This window comes from Felis catus, chromosome X (genome assembly GCF_018350175.1).
Source record: "Felis catus isolate Fca126 chromosome X, F.catus_Fca126_mat1.0, whole genome shotgun sequence".
Lineage (NCBI taxonomy): Eukaryota > Metazoa > Chordata > Mammalia > Carnivora > Felidae > Felis > Felis catus.
Window position 1 is genome coordinate 10,369,531 of NC_058386.1, and position 16,173 is coordinate 10,385,703.

Sequence of the window (16,173 nt, forward strand, 5' to 3'; positions counted from 1 at the left end):
TAGTTTGTTTGGCATCGCTGACCTTGGCTGAGCTCACTCGTGTATCTGGGGGTTGGATGATACAGGCTAAGCTTGACTGAGTGGCTCTGTTCCTCATTCTCCTTGGCCTATGATGCCAGCTGGGCCATTGTCTTCTCTTGCCCGGGAGAGGGGCTCAGGTGTCTTATGGTGTAGGCTTGGAACTGGCAACTTGGCTAACTTCTGCCCTTATGCCATTGGTCGAGGCAAGTCGCAGTCAAGTCCAGAGACAAAAACGTGGGGCCACAGGTTGTGCCCACCGTGAAGCCAAAGGGTATGGATGTGCAGGGGCGGGGTGGAGGAAGGTCCGAACGTGTTTCTGCCATTAGATTCTGCGCTGGTTATATTACAGTATCATTCGATGGTCCCCTAAGTAAGCCGTCGCAGATGAGCCTGAGAGATCGCTTGTGAAAGGAAGGGTTTGCCCCGGACTTGGTGACCTTCCAGCTCTAGCCGCCCATGATTTACAGTGCGTGGAAGAAAACCTAGCGGAGTATGAAGACCTAAACAAAAGTGGCACAGAAGTGCTCTGAACCAGCATCCTGGGCTCCTGCTTCGACTTCACCAAATTCTGAAACCCGAGCGCAGGTATCCCCGGAATCGGCCCCAAACAGATGGCGCCACGCGGTGACTCTGCCTGGAGACAAGCGCCCTGAGCCCCGGGGGGAAGGTTCTCGGGTGAGCAGAGAGCGCGGAGGATGCGCGGGTGGTGCTGGAGGCGGGTCCCGGCCAGATGTGCACGGCCCGCCCCGCCCTCCCTGGCGCGCCCGGCCCCGCTGCACGGGGACAGGAGCCGCGCGCGCCTCGCCGGGGCGCCCCCACAGCCCGCTGCGACCGCGCCGGGGAGCGGCGGAGGCCCCGAGCGGCCGAGGAGAGCGGAGGCGGCCGGCCCGCAGCGCCCCGGGGCCCGCGCCCTCCCGAGGAGGCGCAGCAGGAGCGGCGGGAGGCGGCGGAGGGAGGCCCCGGCGCCAAGATGCCGCGTCCCTGGGCCCTGGCGCTCCCGCTGCTGCTCCCCTGGGTGGCAGGTGGATCGGGGGACGCGGCCAGGTGAGTGGTTATCGCCCGGCCTGAGCTCCCCCGCGCGGCGGCTTCTCTCTCTCCTCGGTCCCTCCAGGCACCCCTGCAGCGTAGGGGAGGGGTGCCAGTGTGCGCGCGCGCTGAGACGGGGTTTCAAAAGGTGGGGGGCCCGGGGCGCCCACGGGCTCTCCAACCCGTGCCCCTTTGGCGAGGCTTGCTCCCCGGTACCCCCCGCACCGCCTGTGCCCCACCTGGCGGCGTCGGGCGGGTTTCGGGGGGGGGAGAGAGGCTCTGTGCCCAGCCCGGGGGGTGCGCGTTCTGGCTTGGTGGTCTGCACACATCTGTGTGGGTGCGAGCGGCGGTGGGTGGGTGGGTTCTGTGCCCGTGGACTTCTGTATCTTCCGTTCTGTCTGTAGGGCGCCCACTGATTGTCCGTCGCTAGTTTTGCTGGGGAAGGAGGGGGAGAAACTGAGGCCGAGGGAGTAAGTGTTTGCCGTGCTTGGGCTGAGCCCGGGGCGGGGGGGGGGGGGGGGGGGCCGGCGCGCCCCCCCGCCCCTCCTCGCCCCTCCTCGCCCCTCCTCGGTCTAGGTGCCTTTCTGATTAAGGTTGACGAACCGGAAAGAAAGGATGTGGGTGTCAGATGAAATTGACTCGTTTTTTCTTGCTGTGGCAATTGAGACTCTGAAGCCGTTCTCTCTACTGTTGATAAACTTCTCGAAGCCCTTGAAAAACTTCCTTCTCCAGAGATCAGCAAAGCCACTTGGTAAAGACGAACGTAGTTAGGGCTTGCTGTGGTCCTGGCCCCGTTCTAAACACTTGAGGACTATTAACCCCATTTAAAGCCCATAAGTGTTGTGGTAATAAGCACTATGATTATAATCCCCATATGGCAGGGGAGAGAAATGAGGCTCAGAACAGTTGAATAACTCGCGCAAAGAGGCACAGCCAGTAGTAAGTGATGGAGCCGGCGTTCAAACCCAGGCAGTCTGGCTCAGATTCCTGCACTCCTCTCCCACACTAGGGCAGCCTTTTAGGAATCACTCCCTGGACATGCTTTCCCGGTTCTCTGGTTGTGATACCTTGCTTTCTGAGGTGCCCACTAGAGCTGGGTTCCTTTGTTGTAGCGCTGTTGACCTTTGGGGCTGGGCTGGACAATTCTTGGTTGGGGGTGGGTGGAAAGCTGTCCTGTGCATTACAGACTTTTGAGCAGTAGCAGCCTCTCCAGCTAGAATGTCCCCAGACACGCACCAAGGTGGGGGTGGAGGCGGTGGCTTCCAGAATCCCTGCCCTGTGGAGATTTTTTTGTGTGTCACTAATTCCCAGGGAGAGCAGGCTGAGAGCCTTGGTGTGGAACAGGCTTCTTAAAGGTGAGCCTGACTATCTTTGTTTGACTTACGGGGAGGGGGGGGAATCTTTCATCAGTCAGCCACCGTATTAAGGGATTTTGAAGTTCAAACAGAACAAACCTCAAACCAGGTTCTTAGAACGTATGATCGTAAGTTTCAATTTCCTTTCCACCCTAAAAATGTAAGCAGATGCAATTTTGCTCATAATCACGGTTTCCTGGAACGTTGGGGGGTTCTTGTATGGCTAGAAAGCCTACTTAAGAAAGACCAAATGCTCTTTGGAGATGAGATTAACGGTTCCTCAGCAGCCGGCAAACCGACCTCCAAGAGCTCCACTCGCAAAGAGCCACCAAATTAAAATAAAAGCCGAAAAGCCCTCAAATAAACCAAGGAATAGTAAAACGAAGAATCCACGTCAGGATTCTGCAATTCCTTGGTTTTCGAGATGTGAAATGTGCTTCCTTTACACGGTATCAGGTTCACAAGCTGGTGTGTTTATTACCTGCTCAGCGGGCTTGGGAATGTCAGGCGGTCAGCCCTCCAGGAGCTGCCCAGAAACCACGTTTAATCAACTCCAGCCCCCACGTTACAGACGATATGTTCACCAAAAAGGCAAGGCCCTTGCTTGGAGAAGAGTGTGTCTTCCGGTTGTTTCCTGAGGCTTCACAGCCTGCAGTAAAATCTGCGACTGCTGTGTAGAGCTTTCTAATAGAAGCACTGTTTTCTTTTGTTTTTAATTAAAATACTGCACCAGGATTTTCGTGATCTAGAAAATTGCATGCCTCCTAAATGGTGCTTAGTGCATAGTACAGTTATCAGTCATCAACTGAATAAATCATTAGCAGCATGCATTTTCCTGATCTTAAGCATCAGTATTTGGCTTGAATCCTATGTATTTTAAAAAAGAAAATCTTTCTAATGTTTTATTTATTTTCGAGAGAGAGACAGAGACAGAGCATGAGCAGGGGAAGGGCAGAGAGAGAGGGAGACACAGAATCCGAAGCAGGCTCCAGGCTCTGAGCCATCAGCACAGAGCCCGACGCAGGGCTCGAACTCATGAACCGCGAGATCATGACCTGAGCCGAAGTCGGACGTTTAACTGAGACACCTAGGCGCCCCTGAATCTTATATTTTTTAAATGCTCTCTGGGCATTGGGACTTTTTGCCCGTCTAGGACATTTATTGATCTGAATTTCACCTCCACAGTGTTCCAGGACCTAACACTGGTGTCTTTTGGCCTTGAGCACATGAGATAAATGTTACTGTTGTTAATCTTTTCAAGTTTGGAGCAATTCCCTGTTATAACATATATCTGGTAAACATTTTTTTCTCTGTTGAATTCAAGTGAAAATGTGAGAGGAAGGAATGAGTGGGTTCATGCTGAGGGTCTGTGCTCAGGGAGAGAGATGCCTGCTTTCTGTAAATCACACCTATGTTGAGAACTGATTCTTCTCCGAGCCCTGCTAAGAAAGTGCCCTTGTACGAATTTTCCACACGTTTTGTGGCTTAAAAAATACACAGATTTATTCTCTTAGAGTTCTGGAGATCCACAATCCAAAATGAGTCATAAGGGGCTAAGACGAAGGGGTTCGGAGGGCTGGTTCCTTCTGGAGGCTCCAGGGGAGAATCTGTCCTTGTCTTTTACAGCTTCTGGAGGCTTCCAACAATCCTAGGCTTGCATCCACATCACTTCAGTCCCTTCCTCATCACCTTGCCTTTTTTCTCTTAGTCATCTTCCTCCCTCGAAGAAGCAGCCTGTGATTATATCAGCCCCACCCAGATATTCCAGGATGGTCTCTCTCTCATAAGATCCTTAATTTGATCACATCTGCAAAGTCCTTTTGCCATAAGGTAACATGTACAGGGTCCAAGCCTTAGGACGTGAATATCTTTGGGGAGACCATTTTTCAGCCTTCCGTAGGAAGCATGAACTGTGAATCCATTGTTCTTGGTTTTATGGGCTGGATCTTTTTTTTTTTTTTTTAATTTTTTTAATGTTTTATTTATTTTTGAAAGATTGAGCCTGAGCGTGAGAGGGGCAGAGAGAGAGACAGACAGACAGACACGGAATCCAAAGCAGGCTCCAGGCTCCAAGCTGTCAGCACAGAGCCCTACACGGGGCTCGAACTCATGAACCGTGAGATCACGACCTGAGCCGGAGTCGGACGTTTCACCGACTGAGCCACCCAGGGGCCCCCTGGATCTTGTTTTTAAACACGATTTTAGTGATTTGTCAGTGGCTGAGGTATCATGCATCTTTTACATTTCATGGTCACTATTTCCTAGAAGAACTCGGCTCATTGGTTTAGGAGGTTATTAAAATCCTATTTATATGTAATTGATGCGTATAAGCCAAGGTTGCACAAACATTAAAATGAAAATAAGTATCTTACCCAGTCTTCATAAATCAGATCAGCATTTAACAAATACTGTTGACACTCTACTGCGTGTCAACGCTTTTCAGTGTGATTTCAATCACTTCTCTCCTCAACCCTAAGAAAGAGATATTGTACCTATTTGACAGACATTGGGATGGACCAGCTTGAAGAGATTTGATGAATTTCCAAGAACCTTATTTGATTGGCTCTTCTGCCTCTAGAGCAGTGACATTCCAATATTCCAAATTTATTCCCCCACCCCCCAAATTGGATACATCGATCCTGACATAATCTCAGAAGCAGATTCTGAGACCAGGATTCGAGTGTATGCGGTTTATTTGTAAGGTGACCCCAGAAAGTTCTAGTAGGGAACGAAATGTTTTCGAAGTTACCACTGTGATTTCATCCTGCTGGGGAATTCTGGCAGACCATAGGACACATGGCTCAGAGTTACCCCCCTGAAGGCAAGGGAGCTGGGGTATTTATACTCCCATCAGTCATTGGTTGAGGGCTTCTGAGGGGGGCAGTCTACACTTTCAGCTTACCATGGGCACAGGCAGAGCTGGCTGCCGCCGACAGAGAAGACCCTTGAACATCACGAAACAAGGCTGGCCACCAGCCACAAGGCACCATTTGTCACTAACCTGATGACACAGGGAAATGCCGCAGGCATTTGTGCTTCTGGTGACAAGTTCCAGGACACAAAGTCCTCTGGGGAGACTAGGGGCAGGACATACGGGTGTCCTAAGGTTTTGTGGGCTGAGTTGTGTCCTCCCTTCCCAAATTCATACGTTGAGAATGTGACTCTTGGGGGACATAGTGTCTTTAAAGTGGTAACTAGTTAAAAATAAGGTCATTAGGGTGGCCCTAATCCAGTATGACTGGTATCTTCGTAAGAAGACATTAGGACACACAGGCTCACTCACGTGTGCACACACACACGTACAACCACAGAAAAAAGACTGGAAAGACCATGTGAAGGTACAGGGAGAAGATGGCCATCTGTAAGCCAAGGAGTGAGGCCTCAGAAGAAACCATTTGTGGCTTGATCTCAGACTTCCAGCCTCCAGAATTGTGAAAAAATGAATTTTGGTCCTGAAGCCACCCAGTTTGGGGTACATTGTCATGAAAGCCCCAGCAAACGAATGCGCAAGTTAAGCGCACAAAAGATAGAGACCCTATGGGACGTGATCTTGATTTCCGGTTGAATGCACACTGAAAACTGGGCCTCCCAAGACATGTGACGTTGGGGATTTTAGGTAGGAGATGTCAGAATAGGGTAACTGGCCAGTGAGTATAGCAACATTGCCTTTTGACCCTTTAATATTGGCCACAAGTGAGAGAAAACCCACATAACCTTGGCTTAAACAAATAGAACTGTGTTTCTCACATAGGAGGGCGTAGTTGGGTCAGTCAGGCGCCCAGGCTGCACCATCTAACATCTCTACCAGAAGGTTCCCCCTTCATAGCCAAAGATGGCTTCTAGAGCTCTGGCAAATCTATCCACATTCCAGCCATAAGAAGAACAGATATTGAGGTCCCTCTTGCGATGTCAGCCATGTGTAAATTACAGATCATGTCTTCAATTTACAGATGGATAAACTAAGTTTCAAAAGACTGAGTGATTAAATGATTTGCTTAAAATATCATAGCGGAGAGGTAGCAGATTTAAAAGCTGTGGTTGTCTCCCAAGAATAGTTAGATCACTTTCCATGAGGTGTTCTATCCAGAGTAATCAGTGTACTGGTTTAAATACCTGTTTTAAATCTGAAGGTCTCGTTTTTTGTGGGGTTTTTTAAAGTTTATTTATTTGTTTTGAGAGAGAGAGAGCATGAGCTGGGGAGGGGCAGGTAGAGAGGGGGACAGAGGATCTGAAGCAGGCTCTGTGCTGTCAGCAGTGAGCCCAATGCGGGGCTCGAACCCACGAATGGTGAGATCATGACCTGAGCCGAAGTCGGACACTTAGGCGACTGATCCACCCAGTCGCCCCTGAAGGTCTTGTGTATGAAAACAAATGAACAAAACCCCCCAAAACCCAATGTTCTAAAAGTAGTTAAAACTAATTCACTTCAACTCAACATTAATTGAACAAACGACATGCCCAAACATTCTCCTGGATGCCAGAGATACATATCTCTTTGCCGCCCCCACTGAACTTTGTAGGACAGGCAACATCTCTGCCTGTTTTGGTGAATGGGGTGCAGGGTGAGGGTCGTAACTCTAGCTCCTAGCCCCCTGCCCGGCACATAGTAGGTGTTGCATTCCAAAGAATGAATACGTATATATTATATTTTTACGTATCACAGTTGACCCTTAACACGCGTTTGAACTACTCAACCTTGGATTTTTTATGGTACGGTACTGTGGATGCGTTCTCTCTTAATAACATTTCATTTTCTCTAGCTTACTTTACTGTAAGAACACCATATTAATACATATACAGAATACGTGTTAATCAACCTTTGTATGTTATCGGTAAGGCTTCCAGTCAACGGTAGGCTATTAGTTCAATTTGGGGGGAGTCAAAAGTTATACAAGGATTTTTGACTGTGCCGGGGGCTAGCACCCCTAACTCCCACGTTGTGCACAGATGAACGTCTGTTTATGTATATATATACACGTATAAAACTATATACACATTTGTGTGTGTGTGTGTGTGTATGGTGGGGGGGAGAGAACATAGAGAACATAGGAAACATTCCATAGAAACCAGATAGGAGAAATTTAGTCTGCATGAGTCAGGGAAAGTGGAGGACAGGGGCTGACATTTAAACTGTCCTTGAGCAATGAATATGAGCCCACCTGATAGAAAACAGAGGGCAGAAAGCCAGGATTCCACTGCTTAATTCCCAGTAGATGTTTCATAGGAATAAATGAATGGCTGGCTGGATTGATACATACTTGCAAGAGGAATGTGAAAGGAAGGCATTGGGCCCAGATAGGAAGTGGACTGGCCAGCATCTGGGGTCACGAGCCCAGGGACAGCCAAGAAGGCAAGCTGGAACCGGGCTGCAGGGAGCCTGTGGGTTGGGCCACGGGACGTGGGCTCGGTTGTGAGAGCAGAGAGCAAGGGGGGGCCTTGCAGGCCGTGTTCTGTAAAGCTAACCCCATCATGACCAATTCAAGCTCAGAATGATCACACAATTGCACTGAATTATCTTTAAGGCAGTGGACCATAGTTCAGTTAGACTGGCAGTATTTTTCCTTTCCGGACGTGCATATTAGCGCGCTTATGGTCCGTGGCACCTCAGACTTGGCGAAAACAAATGCAACATTAAACATCATACCAAAGCACCAAATATCTTTACAGAGACCATCACCTCTGCTCTTCGGGTAGTCCCTTTGCTTGGTTTCTGGCCACCACATGCATTAATTTTCTACTGCCGTTCTACAGAATACTCCAAAGCTCAGAGGTTTCAAATGACATTTCTTATCCCTCACGGTTTCTGTGAGCTGGGAGTTTGGGAGCACGTCAGCCGCACAGGGCTTGGGGCTTTTCACAGGGTTGCAGCCAAGTTGTCGGCCAATGCTGTGGTCCTCAGAAGGCTGGACTCCAGCTGGAGGGTCTGCTTCCAAGATGGCGCACTCACCTGACCACAGCAGGAGACTTCGGCTCCTCAGTGGCTGGTGGCGGGAGGTCTCAGCCCCTGGCCTTGTGGACCTCTCCATAGAACTGCTCGAGGGTCCTCATGGCATGTCAGCAGACTTCCACATCGCAAGAAATCCGAGAGAGAGAGAGAGAAGGTGAAGGTTGCTACGCCTTCTGTGTCCTAATCTCAGAAGTGAGCCTCTATCGCGCCCACCATGATCTCTTCGTCTGAAGCCAGGCACGAAGTCCAGTCCCACATAAGGGGTGGGGACGTGGGCTTCACCTTTTGAAAGGAGGACTGACAAAAAAATTTGTGGGTATGTTTTAAAACCACCACATCACACTTTCTGGTTTTCCTTCTCCCACGCTGGTTACTCCTCAGCCTCTTTCATCAGCCTCCATTTGCACAGAGTTCCATCTCTGACCCGAGTTTATTCCTTATCTATACTCCATCCAGGCGATCTTTCCAGTTCTAGCTGTTTCAATGCCATCTATGTGTAGACGGCTTCAGAATGTCAGCATCAAGCCCCAGGTGCTCTCTGCTGTACTCTTGACCTGTCCATTGGGATGTCCCGTTGAGCTTAGGACATCCCAAACTGAGCTCTAGATCGGCTCCCCAGAACTCACTGCCCCCCGTCTCACCCAGTCTCTCTCTTCCAGAACAAACAGTATCCCCACTGGTTCAAGCCCAAAACCTGGGCATCATTCCTGACAACTCACTCTTCTCCCCTCTTCTGTTCAGTCTGGCGCTAACTCCCATTGCAGACCGCGTCCCAAGCCCATCTCCTGGCCTCCCTCTCGCCTGCCACCACCCGGCCACATCACCGTCATCTGTCACCTGAACCCCTACAGTAGCATCCCTTTCCTGCTTCTTGTGTCCCCTCTAGTTCAGTCCCAAAGTGTTCCTCTTCAAATTTAAATCGGACGGTGTTAGCCCTCTCCCTAAAGCCTTTCGGTGGCTTTCCATTGGATGAAGAATAAAATCTGTTCCATCTAAGATGGTGTAGAAGGCCCTGTCTGATCTAGCGTTGCCTAGTTCTCAGACTCCATTTTCTGCCCTTGGCCCCCATGCCTTTCCCTCCTCGACTAACCACTTGTATTCAGACCCTTGTTTCGATCGGCCTCTGGAAGAGCCTGAACTAGGACCACCCCCATGCCCAGTTTCCACCGGCTCCTGAGCTTGGAAGGCAAGCGAGAGAAATGGAGGAAGCCATGGGAGGCACCACGTATTACACTACCATTCATGACCCGGGAGACTGGAAGGTAAGGGACACATCCCGGGGCACACGTGATAGTCCGGGCATTTTTTGATGAGGCTCTTCAGTGCCTGCGCATCTGGGAAGGTGAGACGCTTTGGGGCATCCCTGGGCCTGTTGGACTTGGGCTCTGGATATTGAAGATGTGTCGGAAATCAGAATTAATCCTAACCGGTTAGGTACAATGGGCCAGCCATCCTGGGAGTTCTGATAAACACAAAAGGAAACAAAGCAAAGAGACCTCATGGCCGGACCTGATGGCCCCTCTCTAGAAACCATTTCGTTTCATTTGTTTGGCCATATATAAACGTGAGCAGAAGAAGTTTTAACTCCTCAATTTGTCTTGTAGAAGGAATAGCCTAAAGTTTCCTGGAACCTGACCATCAGCAAGCAAAGAACTCTGGCACAGTATATTTTTGCGGAAAGTAAGGAATCCCATGAAGACATACTACACTACTTACACAATCCCTGGAATGTTTTTAAATTAACTTCAGCTGTGGAGATGGCGATTCGTGATTAATTCGATCAGTGTAGACAGCAAGCTGTATAACGCGTTAAAGGAACTGGGGACAGTTTGGCATTTAGCTCAGACTCCCACAGCTCAGAGCCTCCTCTCCACAGACGTTTGCTCATCTACACTGACACATCCCTGCCTCGGGAACAGGTTCCCTGGGCCTCCGATATGCCAAACGTTGTTCAGCAAGAGAGATCTGAGAGAGACCGCCGCTAGCCGACCAGGCCAGACCTCCCGAGATGGCCGAGGATGTTGCTGGGGTCAGTTCAGCCCACGATCAGGAATTCTCTTTCTAGGTTCGTAAATCCCTTTGGATTGATGACCCCACGTTTATCGGGTCCCAGCAGGTTAGGTAATCCAGCCAAATGCATACAAGCACATTATAGTCTGTTATGCATTAAATTCCAGTGCTTCGTACTGTGCCGGAAGCATGCCTCCTTCGTATCTTGGACTGTGCTGCTCCAGTTTTGTACATTTCAAAAAAAAAAATTTTTTTTTTACATTTATTTATTTTTGAGAGACAGAGCACAAGTTGGGGAGGGGCAGAGAGAGAGGGAGACACAGAATCCGGCTCAGAATCTGAGCCATCAGCACAGAACCCGAGGTGGGGCTCGAACTCACGAACCGCGAGATCACGACCTGAGCCGAAGTTGGACACTTCACCGACTGAGCCACTCAGGCGCCCTGCCAGTTTTGTACATTTTAAGAAATACATGCTGGGGTGCCTGGGTGGCTCAGTCGGTGAAGCGTCCGACTGCAGCTCAAGTCGTGATCTCGCGGTTCGTGAGTTAGAGCCCCACGTTGGGCTCTGTGCTGACAGTTCAGAGCCTGGAGTCTGCTTGGATTCTCTGTCTCCCTCTCTCTGCTGCTCCCTGCTCGTCTCTGTCTCTCTCTCAAAAATAAACATTAAGGGGCGCCTGGGTGGCGCAGTCGGTTAAGCGTCCGACTTCAGCCAGGTCACGATCTCGCGGTCCGTGAGTTCGAGCCCCGCGTCGGGCTCTGGCTCGGAGCCTGGAGCCTGTTTCCGATTCTGTGTCTCCCTCTCTCTCTGCCCTTCCCCCGTTCATGCTCTGTCTCTCTCTGTCCCAAAAATAAATAAAATATATATATATATAAATTAAGAAAATAAATAAAAAATACACGGTTCACTAAACAGGGAACTAAATGCAATTCATGTTGATAGTTTCGTAAGATTTTATTTGTGCAAACAGATGCACGTATGAGAAACAAATAAAAAATAAAAAGAAATAAAACAGATGCACGTATGAGGAAAATATGTGCGCTAGACTTTAGGAAAGGAAATCGCTCTTGAGATACTACTCTGTTGATCAGGGTAGGCTAATTTCCGTATCAAACCATCTCAAGTTTGCAGTGGCTGAACATGGTTAAGTTTATTTCTTCACCTGCCTTGAAGTCCAAGGCATGTTTGAGAGACTTCTGCTGCATGTTTTCACACGGGTCCAGGCTCCATCCATCTCAAAGTGCCATTTCCTCCAGGTCCACAGAGTCCTTTTTGTTCAATGGGCTGTTAGAAATGGAGCGTGTCCGGGATCCCACGGGAGGCTTTGTGAACAGACCTGGGGGTGATCTGCCCACTTTTGATGGGCCCAAACCAGTCATGGTGACCCCACCTAACTGGCAGGCTGGCGGGCAAGCATAGTGTAGCCCAGGAGACACAGAAGCCGATTTGCTGAGTACCTATAACGTTCTCATCCACGATCGTTAAATCGTAACGCGAAAGTTCAGAAACTTGGCCATTTTGGGGGGGCCAGTTTCATCTTGTAAAAATTTCATGCAGTTTCACCTAACAGTGTATGTCCCTCATCCAGAATACAACCAGATATTAACGTAAAACGATAATTGAATTAATGGTGGGAAAGTTAGTGATTGGACAGGAATTAGAGCAAAAGACAGGTGGAAGGAGGATGCTAGGGAAGTAATCTGAATAATTCGCTAACATTAACTTGCAATGCCGTGCAAGAACTCTAGATTAAACCTTTTTTTTTTTAGCCCTTTTTAAAGGATTTTATAAGCCCACGTGCCCTGCTAGTATTGTCGAGATGCTGGCCTGCGCCGCGTTCCTTTCTTCCCCTCAATCGTATTGTTTCAACTTAAACAGAAATATTTTAATACTTACTTTTTTATCCATAATTTTAAATAACTGCATATGTGCATTTCAGGAAAAAAAAAAAAGAAAAAAGAAAAACCCGGCAAACATAGAATGTAGAGCCGGATTCTTGGGGTAATAAATCAATTTCCTCTGGCATCTACAAACCAACAAGTAATTATTAGCCATTTTATCCGCCAGAGAGTCCCCCCCCCCCCCCGCCTTTAAACTAGTTTTCCATTTTCCTGACCAGATGTAGAATCGGATGATTAAACCACTAAAATCCCATTTGTGGCTGTCCCTTTGAATTAAAAGGCATGTTGCTCGTTTGTGGACTTGCGTGGTTCTCTGATGGTTTTTCCTATGCTGTTGTTTCAAGCTGCTCGGTCTTCTTTAGGAAATATGCACAGAACATGTCGCTGCAGCTACGGAGGAGCTGTCGGCTGAACTGGTATTTTCTGATTTCTGTAGTTGCCCAGACATCAGAATCCATTGTATGGTTCTCAATCATAAGTTCATTCTTTTTTTTTTTAATTTTTTTTTAATGTTTATTTATTTTTGGGACAGAGAGAGACAGAGCATGAACGGGGGAGGGGCAGAGAGAGGGAGACACAGAATCAGAAACAGGCTCCAGGCTCCGAGCCATCAGCCCAGAGCCCGACGCGGGGCTCGAACTCACAGACGGCGAGATCGTGACCTGGCTGAAGTCGGACGCTTAACCGACTGCGCCACCCAGGCGCCCCAATCATAAGTTCATTCTTAACTGTTGTTTCCTTTTTTTTTTTTTTTTTTACCAAATGGGAATAAGGCTAGATTTAATAACAAATCTCCGTTATCTTCTAACAAAGCTATAGTGCTAAGATGCATTTGCGGGGAAGGAACTCTTTACAGCGGATAAGAAATCTTACTTGATTAACAAGTCTTTGGTGGCCCAAGAGTGGGTCGTTAACATTTTGGAGAGCTTTTCAAGTGATGCTTTGTACCCAACGTCAAAAATGATGATTTGGGAGAAATCGATACACCTCAGATTTCCCAGCTTCACCTTTTCACCTAAAGACACGCATGGGAAAGCAAGAAAACTCGAGAAGAAGGATTTCTCTGGAGAGTTGCGGTAATGTGCGAGCACTGTTCAGACAGAGGACCCTGGACTCTTTCCCCAAAGTTTTTAATTAAGCTTTTAAAAAAATATCGTGTTCCAACCAATTTCAATTTTTTTGCTGTGATTTTATATCCCAACAGCTTTGGCAATCTTTTTTTTTTTTTTGAGGTGAAATTGACAGATAATATTATATTAATTACAGGTGTACAACATAATGACTTAATATTTGTATCTATTGCAAAATGATCACCATAGGTCAAGTTACTCTGTCACCATGCATAGCTACAATTTTTTTTCTTGTAACGACAACTTTTAAGACTTTTTCTCTTAGCAACTTTCAAATACGCAAAATAGTATTATTAACCATCTGTACATTACATCCCTATGACTTACTTATTTTATAACTAGAAGTTTATACCTTTTGACCCCCTTTACCCATTTCACATTTACCCCCACCTCCCTGCCTGTGGCAACCACCCATCTCTTCTCTGTATTTATGAGCTTGTGGTTTTTTTGTTGTTGTTGTTTGTCATTTATATTCCACATAGAAGTGAGCTCATATGCTTTCGTCTTTTTCTGTCTGACTTATTTCACTTAGCATAACATCCTCGTGGTCTGTCCATGTTTTCGCATATGGCAAGATTTCACACTTTTTTTTATGACTGAATAATACTCCATTGTGTATATATACCACATTTTCTTTATTTCTTTCTTAACTTCTTTCTTCTTTCTTCTTTCTTTCTTCTTTCTTTCTTTTTTAAGATTTATTTATTTTTGAGAGAGAAAGCACAAGTAGGGAAGGGGCAGAGAGAAAGGGGGACAGAGAATCCAAAGTGGGCTCTGCACTGACAGTAGTGAGCCTGATGCGGGGCTTGAACCCACGAACCGTGGGATCATGACCTAAACTGAACTTGGACGCTCAACCGACGGAGCCACCCAGGCACCCCATATACCACATTTTCTTTATCCATTTATCTGTCAATGGACACTTAGGTTGTTTCCAGATCTTGGCTATTGTAAATAATGCTGCAGTGAACATGGGGTGTGTGTGTATCTTTTCTAGTTGGTGGTTTCATTTTCTTTGGATAAATACTCAGAAGTGGAACTGCTAGGTCATATGGTAGTCTTCTTTTTAATTTTTTGAGGAACTTCCATACTGTTTTCCAATTCACATTCCCATCAGCGGTGCACAGGGGCTCCCTTTTCTCCCCATCCTCGCCAACACTTATTTCTTGTCTTTTTGATAATAGCCGTTCTAACTGGTATGAGGTGATCTATCCTTGTGGTTTTGATTTGCGTTTCCTTGATGACGAGTGACGTTGAGCATCTTTTCATATACCTGTTGGCCATCTGGATGTCTTTGCAAAAATGTTTATTCAAATCTGCCTTTTTTTTTTTTAACCAGGTTGGTCTTGTTGTTATTGAGTTGTATGTTCTCTTTATATATTTTGGGTATTAACCCCTTACTGGATGTATGATTTGCAAATATTTTCTCCCATTCAGTAGGTTGCCTTTTCATTTTGTTGATGGTTTCCTTTGCTGTGCAGAAGCTTTTTAGTTTGAAGTCATCCCACTTGTTAATTTTCACTTTTGGTGTCAAGTTTCAGTAATGTTGTTGCTTATTGAGTTCACCCTATGCCTACGGAGGCTGCTTTGTCTTGCAAAATCCTTGATATTTCCAAACTGCTTGAAATCCTTCTCTAACTCTCCAGAGCCTTCAGGATGGACAAAATGTTCTGCATGGTCGCGGGCCTTTTCTTGCCCCTGCTTATCTCTCTGCTGCCTTCTCCTCCCCGTACTCTCCCCACTTCCCTTCCCACTCCCCTGCTCTAAACACACACCCCTATCTGAGCTCTAGCTGATAGGCCACCAATCCTCGTGTTCTTAGTGGCTCCCTCCTTGGCACAGGCTATCTTCTTTGCCTGGAACATCTTCCCCACCAAACAGCCTCCTTTCGTGTTACCCGGGTAAGTCCCGTCAGTCACCAGAATTCACATCAGGCCCCCATTTCATCCAGAAAACCCCTCACCTGCCCACCTGAACCTAACGATTCTTTTATCTTCTCCGAGCTCCTGAGAACTTACTCCTTGGATAAGATTTGTCATGTTGGAGTGTAATTATCTGTTCACTTGCCTCTCTTCATGCCTAGATTATAAGTTCTTTGTGGGCAGGGGCTGTTCCGTATATATGTCTAGAGTCTCAGTGCCCACTACAGTGCCTAACATGTGTAGTTACTGAATAAATTTGGGGTGAACAAATGGAAAGATGGATGAATGAATAGCGCGGGAGGGTGGAATTATTTTCCCTCTACCGTTCTAGGTTCTTGACTGAGTTCTCCCTGTAATAGAAGATTAATAGAAAACCAAACAGAAATGTAATGACGTATCTACCTGCTGTGCACATGGGGGAGACCCAGGAAAACCAAATAACTCCCCCAAATGGAGTTAAGGAACATCTCCAGCTAAAGACCAAAGATGATGTTGGGGGGGGGGGGAGCAGGTTATGAGAGGTTACCAGGCAAAGCCCTGTAAACAAGGGGTAAGGCTGTTACACAGATTTAAGTCCTGGCCTTCTCCATTGATAACAGTTTCTTGAGATTTAAAGTCATCATTGGAGTACCTGGGTGGCTCAGTCAGTTAAGCGCCCGACTTCCACTCAGGTCATGATCTTGTGGTCCGTGGGTTCGAGCGAGCCCCACATCGGGCTCTGCACTGTCAGTGCGGAGCCTGTCTGGGATTCTCTCTCCCTTTCTCTCTGCCCTTCCCCTGCTTGTGTGTGCGCTCTCACGCTCTGTCTCTGTCTCTGTCTCTCTCTCTCTCTCTCTCTCTCTCTCAAAATAAATAACTTAA

The 16,173-nt window shown here is 47.6% G+C and overlaps 1 protein-coding gene across 8 annotated transcripts in view; it reads left to right on the forward strand.

Moving 5' to 3' along the window:
- The first annotated feature begins 701 nt into the window (after positions 1 to 701).
- The window catches only part of EGFL6 (EGF like domain multiple 6), a 56,966-nt gene continuing 41,494 nt past the window's right edge, over positions 702 to 16,173 (forward strand). For 7 of the 8 annotated variants that reach the window (XM_045050877.1, XM_045050883.1, XM_023249088.2 and 4 more), the window contains exon 1: positions 737 to 1,065. In XM_045050877.1, coding sequence (XP_044906812.1) covers positions 752 to 1,065 — 314 coding nt within the window. In that variant the 5' untranslated portion in view covers positions 737 to 751. Of the gene's footprint in view, positions 1,066 to 16,173 lie in introns of all 8 variants that reach the window. The other variant, XM_045050878.1, reaches the window with a different exon arrangement.